The following is a 12,300-nucleotide window of genomic DNA, read 5'->3' as shown; positions in this document are numbered from 1 at the left end:
AAGGAAGACACCCTAAAAAGTGCACTTGAAGACAATCAGGTAATTTATTGAGAATTGAGTAACATGTTATGTATAATAAAAGAAAATCGTAGTCAGACCAAAAGAAATTTCGCAAAAAAGCTTTCCTTTGTCTTTGAAAATGAAGTAAAAAAAAAAATCACATAAAAGAAAAACTCAAAGAATTTCCTCTATAGAATTGCACCACAAATGATTCTTAAAGATATTCTCTTGACAAAGAAGAGGAATAGCACTCAACAAAGCAAAGATAGACGTGGAGAATATCCCATTAAAAGAACAACAGAAGACTAAATGAAGAACAACCCTTTACTAAAATATCAGGACTAAATTATTACGTATTCGTATTAACCCTGAATGCAGATGGATTAAATTCATTAATCAAGTGTTACGGATTAGAGGACTAGATAAAAAAAACCAAAAACAAAACAAACAAACAGAAAAAAAAAACAAAAAAAACCAAAACCCATCTATCTGCTGCCTACAGGAGACACATCTCACCAAAAAAGATACACAGAACCTGAAAGTAAAAGAATGCAAAAAGACATTGAAAGCTAATGAAAATTAAAAAGCAAGTTGGCATTGTCATTCTTATATCAGATATTACAGACTTTGACATAAAAAAACTTCTAAAGCAATGAAGAACACCTCATATTGATCAAAGAATCCAATGCTCTTCTGGAAGAGATCAACTAATTTGTTTCCTAGGATCTTTTCTTTTTCATCTCTAATTTTACTTGGTTTTCTCTCTTGCATTTCTTGCTAGACTGAGTAAAACATTGTTTTGCTCAACTTCTTTAAACAATGGCTTGTTCATGAGTACCAGGACTGCAGGCAGGCCTGCCACGACATGTATTGGTACCCACTGGCAAGAGTGTGGGATGGAGAGTGGCGTCAACTGGGATGAATTAGGCTTCAATGCCCGATTATGTGAATGAGAGCTAAAGGGGAAGGATGAAAGATAGGACCAATCTCCTGAATATGAAACTTTCGCGGGCAACTCTGTCTAGACTGTAGTTCCCAAAGCTGTACATGAGGGCAGACTATGTGGAGGACAGTGTTAGGGTGGGGTGCAGCACCTATCCTTTTATGTAAGCAATGGGGCTAAAGATAATCATGCTGGTGTAAGGACACTTTTTTTTTTTTGACAATCTTTTCTTAGTTAGGGTAAAAAAGGTTCAAGGGCTATAGGAAAGTGGGTAGGATTATTATTTCCATATTGTTTCCTTCATGTTTAGAGGGGGATATTAAGGGAGAAGGCCCACCCAATTTCCCACCCACCTGAAGTCTGAGATGTAGAGCATCTTCTGAGATTCTTGCTCAAGTGGTTTTGATATTTCACCAGTTATGAATCACTGCCAATATTGCCACTCCAAGCAGTATGATGTTTTTGCAGAACCCACTGATTGACATAGTCCATCATAGAGTCTGTTAGCCCTGTATTTCCATGCCAACATATAGCTGAGATGGTTGATTGACCTGTTCTGTCTTCTCTCTTTTCTTGGTTAGAGTTCTAAGTCCAGCATTTTGATTGGGAAGATCTCCAAAGAAACTTTGTCTGAGGTGTTCTCAAACCACATTCTTGTATGAATTAGCAAGTACAGGGCCCAGCACAGTCCATCTCCCCATCAGCTGGTGGTTGCGATCACTGTGTTGGTTCTGTTTTCAGCCCTGATTCCTCTGGAACAAATGGATGTTTCAGTCTAGCCTAGTGCTGCCCAGCACATATTCAGCCCTGGCATGAACCAGAGGCAGCTGACCCACAATAACCCCACCAGGCCCGCCTCCTACACTGGTTTGACAGTATATGTAGCAGTAGGAGGACACTTTTAAATAGAGAAATATTAGCCAGTGTCAAGCAGAGAGTGCACCTCCAAGAAAATAAAAAAAGAAAAAGAACAGAGCAACAACAGAGACAAACTTTGAGACTGAGAGACACAGGGGAGCAGTGAAGACAATGGCGTGGTGCCTCAGTGAACAAATACACCAGAAGGACACTTTTAAATAGAGAAATATTAGCCGGGGTCAAGCAGAGAGTGCACCTTCAAGAAAATAAAAAAAGAAAAAGAACAGAGCAACAACAGAGGCAAACTTTGAGACTGAGAGACACAGGGGAGCAGTGAAGACAATGGCGTGGTGCCTCAGTGAACAAATACACCAGAAGGACACTTTTAAATAGAGAAATATTAGCCAGGGTCAAGCAGAGAGTGCACCTTCAAGAAAATAAAAAAAGAAAAAGAACAGAGCAACAACAGAGGCAAACTTGGAGACTGAGGGACACAGGGAAGCAGTGAAGACAATAGCGTGGTGCCTCAGTAAACAAATACACTAGCGACATTAAGCAAATGGCTGCCTGAACTGCATCAGGAACTATAACTCCAACAGAAACTATTTGCAAAGGTTAGTTGATTGAGAACTCAGAAAGTGAACCTAGACAAAGAACTGCCCAATCTGCTGTCATTTTTGCTTTGACCAAGAGCAGAAATAGAGCATCAGATTCCACACAGGTGGTGTGGGAACAGGGCAGATATCAGAGCTTAACCCCACTAGAGCCCAATTGGATGCCATCTTGTGTAGGGAGACAATAGATATAGGACAGAACTGCACCTGAACTAAGTTGAAAGTGAACTCATTTCTGGCTCAGCAAACTACAACAATGTGGCATGCTTCACATTTGGGAAGTTTCTCCCAAAATAGGTCCAGGTAGCATGCAGACCTAATGGCCAGCTGATCAAGAACTCCACAAGTTTCACATGAGGTGTCATCTTGTACAATGTTACAAAGGCTTTGAAACTGTAGAGACAACAGTGAGCTGCACATACACCATAATCCTGAGAACTATGTGACTGAAAATGGGAGAAATATTGTACAGAAAATGGTGCAACTATAGTACAGGGTCACTGGAGAAAGAAAGTAGTGAGCCAGGAGCTGGGGCACACAAATTGTGGTGGAAATGTAACACAAGAGTACATATCTGAAATTTGCTGGAGGGAGTGGTACAGGCGACTGTAAACAAAGAAATACATACCACCCACAGCAAGTAAGATCAAACTGCAGACCTGTGTGGGACACAGCATGGAAACATGCCTCAAAGAGAAGAATCTAATAACCAGAAGAACAGTGACAAAGAGCAAAAGTAGAGGTAAAAGTACAATGAATATGACTGAAGTGTCTCCTGCAGAGGAGCAAAAGCCTTGGCCAACCTCAGAATTAACTGAGGAATACATGAAAAAAAAATGGGTGAGTCAGAGTTCAAAATACTTGTTATAAACCTTAAAAATGAGAAGCATGTAAAGCAGGAGTTCTAAGAATTTAAGGAATGTGTTACAAGGAAATAGCAGCAATGACTCAAAGGAAAGCTCATATATTAGAAATGAAAAATTTCTGCTTTTTAATGGTGCAAATGAAAAGTAAAATGGAGAATCTCCAAAATGGAATGAAGACAGCAGAAGAAACAATCTCAGAATTGCAAGATATTCTCTCTCACCAAGGGTAAGCAAACAAAAAGTTGAATGCAGAGCTGCATTAAGCTGAAAAAATGTATTCAATAACTGAAAAATTCTATTCAATTGAAAATATAGTCTCATGAGAGTCTCAGAAGATACAGAAAGAGAAACTGGATTTAAAAATTTTTTTAAAGAAATAGTAAAGGAAATTTTCCTAACCTGGAGAAAGAATTGGAAAACAGCACCCAGGAGAAGCAGGGAACTGGAAAATGGTTGACTAAAAGTGATATTCACCATGACGCATGATAATCAAGCTCTCTTCAACCAAACATAATGATATGATCCTTAAAGGTAAACATGAAAAAAGAATCAATTGACATACAGATGGATGGCAATTAAATTCATAGCTGATCACTCACAGAACACTCTACAGAAGAAAATGGAGCAACATAGTCCAGATTTTAAAGCAAGGACTTGTCAGTCCAGGATAATGTTCCCAGTGAAGTTTTCCTTTGTCTATAAAAATGAAATAAAATTCTTCCAAAATAAAGAGAAATTAAAAGAATATCCCTCTTCCAAACCTGCCTTACAAATGATACTTAAAGATGTTTTCTTGACAAAGAGGAATAGCATATACCAATACCAAAGACAAATGTGACAATCAATGCAATAAAATAAGAGCAGAAGTTTAAATCATTGAACAATTCATTCCTCAAATGACAGGACCAAATTGCCATCCACTTATTTTAACTGCGAATGTAAATGGTTTAACTCATCAATTAGATGTCTTGGAAGAGTAGATTGGATTAAAAAATGTGAAACCCATCTCTTTGTTACCTACAGGAGATATATCTCATGAACAAAGATCAGCGGAAACTAGATTTCTTGCATTTTATTGTTTTTATTTTATTTCTTCAAAACACGTTCTTTTTCTCATTAAATTCTCCCCTAATTCTGGTCATATATTAGTATCATTTTCTTTAGAATGGTGCTTGATTTTCTTTTTCGTTTCTTCAGCAAACACTAGTCATTCAGTATCATGTTATTTAACTTCATGGTATTTTAAATTTCTTCATTTAGTCCTGTTGTTGTCTTTATTTTGTGGTTTTTCATTTAAGGGACTGTACAGTAAGTGTAATGAAGACCATCATATTCAGTGACAGGTTATTTAGCTTCATGGAACTGTAAATTTCTTTTTTTCTTCCTGTTGTTGGCTTTATTCTGTGCCTTTTTAAAAAACTTTATTCTTGACAATCTTTACATGGTTAATTAGGGCACAAGGGTTCAAGTGCTGCAGGAAAGTGAATAAGAGTATAATTTCCATATTCTCTATCTATCTATCTATCTTTTTATTCTGGGGTAAAGGTGGAGATAAAGGGAGAAGCCCCAAACAACCTCCCATTGATCTTAGGTCCAGAATATGGACCATGCTCTGAGGATCTTGCTTAAGTGGCTTTGATAATTCAACAATTATGAGTTGATGCCATTTTTGCCATTCCAAGTATGATGAAGTCACTGTAGAATTCACGGGCTGGCATAGTCCACCTTATAGTCTCCATCTGCACAGTTTATCACTGCAAATGTATAGCTGGGATAGTTGATATATTCTGTCCTCTGTTGTGGTGCCAGGTATCCTCTGCAGGTTCTGATAGACTGCCATATCCTCCATGTGCCCCTGATTTTGCTGTTCACTGCTCTGTCTAAGCCTCTGAGAATGCTCAGATCTGGCATTTGCAATCCTTGGCACACCATGGAACGCAGCATTGTCAGATCAACCCACTATAATCCCCACCAGACCCACCCTGCCCTAGTTTCCCAGGCTTGCCATTATTTGCAGCAGACTAGTCCAGTCTTTCCCACATCCCATTCAGCTCTCATATATGTTATCAGGCATTAAAGCCTAGTACATCCCATGCAGCTCCACCATCCAGCCCACACTCATGTTGGTGGGTGCCTTTGTGTCCAGCCATCCCTGCCCCAGTCCTGGTTTTCATGTTCTGCAGTGGGAGTGGTAACCCAAGAGGGAGGTGCCCACTCTTTCTTTCATAGGCCACTCCCACACTTGGCACATGCACTTTCCAGATAGTTTTGTAGTTTAACCTTACAGATTAGCCTCCAGTGCTAGCATCTGCTATCTGATGCTGTGGGGGAATGCTTAGGGCCCCTGCTGTTCTGGTTTTAGCATAAGGGATTTATACTGAGTGTGGAGTGGAGACTGACAAGTTCAAATGTGACGATATGGTTCACTATACGTCTCTATGTCTAGATGCAGGTTGGACTCCCAGTAAAAATGTTGGATGCTATTTGACAATGGGATGCTGAACACTGGAATCGTCATGTTCACAATGATGGATTTATGACAGTCTACGAGGAACAATGTTGTTGTAATGATATGGAAAAAACTAATTGGCTGGGAGTGGGATTAAAGAATGGTCTAGGGAAAACCCCAGGGCTGATTGAACTGTGTTGTAAACTGATAATAAATAAATAAATAAATAAATAAATAAATAAATAAATAAGGCTTGAGATTGATCTGTCCTAGCAATTGCAATTTACCAGTGTGAACATTAATCACAGGTAACATAGGTGAACCAAGGTGACATAGGTGAAAGAAAAACTTGTACCCCATAAAGGTTGATATACACAGAAGAGTCAGGTCAAATATGAAAGATTGGTATGAGGATCCCCGAACAATACTGCTGAACTCATAATTCCAACCATGGAGGGCAGCAGGATCAGTGGACTGTCAGTGGAGTGCATGTGTCCCAATTGGGCCTCCCAAGTGGCTTTGACAGAGCTGTGGACAGCATACCCAAAAGCACATGGCAGATATGTTGGACCTTTGGAGCCTGCAGAGCATACCTGGTACCATAGCAGTGCAAAGAGGGCAGTCAAATTGGTCAACTACTATAGTGAAGCATGACCACACATTTCTGAGCCAACAGAGACCTAGAGGTGGACTGTGTCAACAACTGGAGCTTGGAAAGATATCCTCATCTTTGCATCTGTGAGATCAAAAGGATTTTAGAACCATTGGAACCACTTGAGCAGAACCCTTGTGGCATGCTCCATATCAAGGATGTTACAATGACAGCAGGTGCCATGCTCCATTCCTCAGGTGCTGAAGTGGTTTGCAGGCTTGGTGTGGCTTCTCCCTTTACTCTCCCCTTCCCCATATACAGGAAGAAGGAAAAGAAAATGTGAACACAATGGTTTGACCCATTTTGCCCTGATACTAAACCTTTTCTACTTGAATCAACTTATAAACATCATTAAAAGTATGTTGAAAAATAAAAACTGCTCTTTCTTGATGCAATTTATACTCTTTTAGTGCCAATTCATTTTGATGTAATTTTCTTTATGATTTCCAAATCCCTGTACATTTTCCTTTTTAAATAATATTTGAGATGCTTTATCAGATCATTCTTTTGATATATTTTGATTCTTTTGTAAACACCTCTTATTATAAATGTCCCTTTCAATGCTGCTTTGGCCACATTTAATGAGTTACAATATTTTTGCTTTTATTTTATTTCTAAATGTTTTTTTTTTCCTACAAATTTATTCAGTGACACATAGGTCATACACTAGCATAATTTTCTTCCAGAAAGCTTTTACTTCCTTTTTCATTTTATCAGTTTCACATTGGTCATTCAGCAGCATGCTATTTAACTTCATGACTTCATGGTGTAAACTTACCCCTTTTCACATATGACTGCTTTTGTTTTATGGCTTTTCATGAAGGGCATATTTAATGACTATGTCATAGAGACTTTCATAAACAGTGTGAAGATACGATGGTATGTTCAACTCTACTTTCAAATCACAGATGGACTTCCAAAGGAACTGCTAAAAATATCTTGACAATAGGATGATGGACTCTCTGCTATTGTCCATACCTACAATGTCAAGATACACTTCAACAACAGAATGATGGACTGTTTATGATGGACTATACTGTTATAATACTATAGGGGATATTAATGAAGGGAAGGTAATTTAGGAGGCAGGAGGGGAAATTCCAGAACTAATGGAACTGTATCATAAACTAATAACATTAATTAAAAAATGTATTTGGAAGAATATGTACTATATATATTTTATATACTATGGAACTAATATTACTCTGATAATAACATTAGATATCAAGGCCTGTGCAGTGACACCCTGAGCAATAATCTATCTGCAGATTAAATGACTCAATCAGGGCAAGGCACAATAGCCTAGTGGCTAAAATCCTTGCCTTCCATAAGGCAGGATACCATTTGGGCACCAGTTCATATTCCTGCTGCTCCTTCACCCATCCTTGCTTGTGACCTGGGAAGCTAGTGGAGTTGGGCCAATGCCTTGGGATCCTATACCTGCATGGTGTTCCAGGAAAGAAGCTCCTGGCTCCTGGCTTTGGTCAGCTCAGGTCCCGTTGTTATGGCCACTTGTTTAGTAGACCAATGCATGGACAATCTTACTATCTGTCTCTCCTCCTCTTTGTAAACCTGACTTTTCAATAAATACATGAATTTATGCAATGACCAGAAAAGGATTTTGACTACTATCTTTAGATTAGCTCAACTCCAAATGTTACAGCTATTTGAGGAAGGAATCCACAGATGGAAAATCCCTCTCAGAATTCCAAGTTTCAACATATGGAAAGCTATAATACCACAGCAAGTAGTATAGGACCTTCAGTATAGACAGAGATCAAAATAAAAGAAACAGAGACCAGAAGTAATCCTTATTTCCTTTGTTCCAGTGAATGATTTATTTCCATATAAGGGAAAGGCGTATTCAGTTCAACAATTAGTGTTGCTACAATTGGACAGTCACAGTCAAAAGAAAGGAGAGCCTTTTATTTGTTTTTTTTGTTTTTTTTTTTGTTTTTTGTTTTTTATCATTCTGTACAAAGCTAACTCCAAGGACTGGCACTATGTTATGAGAAATGAAGTCTCTTTCTGCATCAGAGGCATCCCATATGGGTGCTGCTTCAAGTCCTGGCTGCACCAATTCCCATCCAGCTTCCTGCTAATGTAGCTCGGAAATGTAGCAGAAGATGGCACAAGTTCTAAGGCCCTTGCTTCAAATAAAGACCTTCATGAATCTCCTAACTCCTGGATTTGGCCTTGCCTATCCCAAAAATCTGAGAAAATCTGCAATATAAACTAGATCAGAGATAAAACTTTGGCTCTCAATCTCTCACTCCCATCTCTCCAACCAACCACAATAAACATCTTTTTAATTCTGCCTTTCAAATTAAAAATATATAGCTTTAGAAACTCAAAATGCATCAACTTATCATACAGCAGATATAAAGCTGTACGATTCTAGCAGAAAGCCAAGAGGTTTGAGTTCACGACTTCAGACTTGACAATGAATTCCTAGACCTGATAATCAAATCACAAGCAATAAAAGGAAAATATACAAATCATACATCATCAAACATTAATCATTTGCATTTGCACAGCAACCATTTAGAGTAAAAGATACCCACAAACCTAGGCTCTCAGCCATTGTCCATACCTGCAACATCAGAGTATATTTCAAAAGCAGAATGTTGGTCTTATGAGTGCTTATTACTAACCATTTTATTGCCATAATATAGGGGAAACCACAGCAGTAGGAATTTACAGCGGATTTAAGGGAAATCCAAAAGCCTATGGAATTGTATCATAAGATGAAAAAATTATTTAGAAACTAATGATACTGGAACGAACAAAAATTGTTTATCCTTACACAGAAACTGTGTAGAGTGCTGAAAGATACCACCAGAACAGGAGAAAATCTTAGAAACCATTTATGTGTAAAGAGACTTTTCTCTAAAATATAAGGAATTCTTTCAATTCAATAATACAGGAAAACATAATTTAATTAAATGGCACTGGAACTTGAGTAGACAGTTATCAAAAGAAAGTATGAAAATGGTGAATAATAGCTATGTAATTATCAATTTAGGATGAACATTAAAACCAGCATGGGTTATGACCTCTATCCAATAGAATGGCTATATGATGAAAAATGCAAGAGTCAAACACCACAACAAAGAGAAAGAGTTCATCCTTACATACTCCAGGTAAGAAAAGCAAAATCATACAGGTATTACAGAAACACACTTGAAAGTTATTGAATTAGCTAAACATAGAATTATTGCCACTAATTCTACTACTGAATGTATATTCGAAAGATTGAAACTAATGTTAACACAAAAAAATTAAAATAAATAATGAACACAGTTCTCAAGCCAAAACAGTAACAATTCAAATGTCTAATAACCAGTGAATCCCTTGATGGACAAAAGATTGAAAGTTACATAATGGAACATTACTTGCTGCCTAAGAGTGATTGAAATAAACCAATCACAAGGGAACCTGTGTGGAATAATTCCATTTGAATACAGTTTAAGAAATATTAAATCTATGGAGATAAAAGATGAGTGCTACAGGGGGAAAGGAGTGATGAGAGAAGGAACAGAATTACTGAAGTGACAAAAATGTTCTAGAATTGGCAACAATGATGGCTTAACTATACAGTTAAAATAGGTATGCTATTGTTTATTAATACCTTTGAAAGGCATATTTTAAAACGATGAATAAATAGTGCTATACTTACATACTGAGAAAAGTAAAGGACTAAAGATATTACAATTAGTTAGCCTCCTGAGATTTTTCAAGAAGGGATCCTGTGGGTTTCTAAGGGAATCAATGTTCACTCCAAATGATGTGCTAGTGATCACATCCATGCTGTATGCCCCAAGGATTCTGTAGAGAAAGACAAGAACAATTAAAACCAGCACCTATCTGCCATTCTTGAGTCACACATGCAGCAGGAAGTGCTTAGAAAGCACATGTCAAGCACAACAGGCAGACAGCAAAACCACTCCTGGACCACATCCGGATGCAGGTAGAGTGCCTCAGTGGCTCACGTTTAGTAAGCACAATCAACAGTCAGAATTTTGGCTCAAATCCAGCTGACCACATTTCTGATCTAGCTTCATGCTAACACATCCTGAAATGCAGAAGATTGTAGTTTAACAGCTTGTCACCATATCACACTTGCAGGACATGCGTGAGTTCAGAAATAGCTAACATGGTAAACCAACAAATAGGATATATCCTCTTCTCTACTATTGAGATAAACATATTTGTTAAAAAAAAATAAAACTACAACCTAGATTATCAGAACAAACATTACTTCTGAGGAATCAAAATGGCGGAACAGGGTAAGGACATGTTTAAATGGACCGAGAAATATTTAATCAGGATGAAGCAGAGAGGATTTATTTCAGGAAATAGGAAATGACAGAACAACAGCAGAGGGCTACCTGGAGACTGACAGACACAGGAAAGCAGTGGGCACAGCAGTGTGGTGTTGCATGAATGATACTCCAGCACGGCGATCTGAACTCCACCAGCTGCCAGAACTCCACCAGCAACCAGGTGGGAAGGGAGTTTCACTGGGAGCTTGGGAGGTGAACCCATACAAAGAACTGTCCGTACTGCTGGTCCATTTCATTTGACCAGGAGCAGAGAAAGAGCAGCAAATCTCAGATGGGCAGTGAGAACAGGGTGGATTTCTTAGTCCATTCAGCCCCCTAGAGCTGAATTGGGTGCCATTTTGTGTAAGGAGGAAAGGGCAAAGGAAAGGACGGAGCATGTTCTTAGCTGGGATTGAGGTCATTTCTGACTCAGTGAACTGCAACAAAGTGGTATTCTACAAGTTCCACCCAGAGCAGATCTGGGTAGCTCTCAGATCTGACGGACAACGGACAAAGAACTGCAGTGGTCGTATGTCAGGCGCCATTTTGCGCACTGTGGCAATAGTGTCTGGACTGCTGTGGACAAAGGTGAACTGTGCATGTGTTGAGCTTGCGAGGACTTGCTGAGTTCCGGGGAATATACTGGTCCCGCAGGAAAATAATACCAACGGTGGCATCCTACAGTTCAAAATAGGTCCGTGTGGCAGCCAGAGCTAATGTCCAACAGTTTCTGTGAAGATCAGCGCAACCAACAACCTAACTAAATATAGAAACTACTCCAACCGGAAATGTGAGAAACATTGCAGAGACAACGGTGCAGCCTCAGCATGGTATCACAAGAGGTGGAGAGTGATGAACCAAGATCTGGGGCCGTGGAGACCACGGTGGAAATATGACATAAGAACCCAGACCTGGAACTTGCTGGAGGTTGTGGCACAAGTGGCTGCAAGCAGAGTTGTGGATGAAACGCAATAAGTAAAATTGCATTGTAAACCTGTGTGTGACACAGCTTAGAAACCTACCCCAAGGAGAAAACTCTGCTAAGTAGAAGTGCAATGATCAAGAGCAAAAGTGGAGACAAAGGCACAATTAATATTGCTGAAATCTCCCCTGCAAAGGTGCAAAACCCTTTGCCAACCTCAGAGTTGACTGAGGAAGACATTGAGAAAATGGGGGACACAGAATCTATAAGAATCATTTTAAAGATTCTGATCAAAAATGAGAAGCTCATGCAAGAGTTCAAAGAATTTAAGAAAGCAGTAAAGCAAATCAAGGCTGGTATATCAGAAATTAAGAACACAGTAGACCAAATGAAAAGTACAGTGGACAGTCTCAAAAATAGAATGAAGCAAGCAGAAGAAAGAATCTCAAAATTAGAAGATATTTCCTACATTTAGAAATGAACCAAAAGCTGGAAGCAGAGCTGGATCAGGCCAAAAAAAGTATTTAAGAATTGAAAGACATTATTAAGAGGCCAAATATAAGAGTTATGGGAGTCCCAGAAGGTGCAGAAAGAGAAGCTGAGTTTGCAAATGTGTTTAATGAAATCATCAAGGAAAATTTCCCTAATCTGGAGAAAGAATTGGGAAACAA

The 12,300-nt window shown here is 38.7% G+C and overlaps 1 protein-coding gene across 2 annotated transcripts in view; it reads right to left on the bottom strand.

The window, feature by feature from the left end:
- LOC121152787 (cytochrome P450 3A6-like) overlaps positions 1 to 12,300 on the bottom strand; it is a 47,199-nt gene that overhangs the window by 15,528 nt on the left and 19,371 nt on the right. For both annotated transcript variants that reach the window (XM_040974949.1, XM_040974950.1), the window contains exon 7: positions 10,062 to 10,210. In XM_040974949.1, the coding sequence (XP_040830883.1) occupies positions 10,062 to 10,210 (149 nt within the window). The remainder of the gene's footprint in view (positions 1 to 10,061; positions 10,211 to 12,300) is intronic.

The sequence above is a fragment of the Ochotona curzoniae genome, unplaced genomic scaffold, assembly GCF_017591425.1.
Source record: "Ochotona curzoniae isolate NIBS_2020 unplaced genomic scaffold, NIBS_Ocur_1.0 contig_2657, whole genome shotgun sequence".
NCBI lineage: Eukaryota > Metazoa > Chordata > Mammalia > Lagomorpha > Ochotonidae > Ochotona > Ochotona curzoniae.
This window is presented reverse-complemented; position numbering and strand designations above follow the sequence as displayed.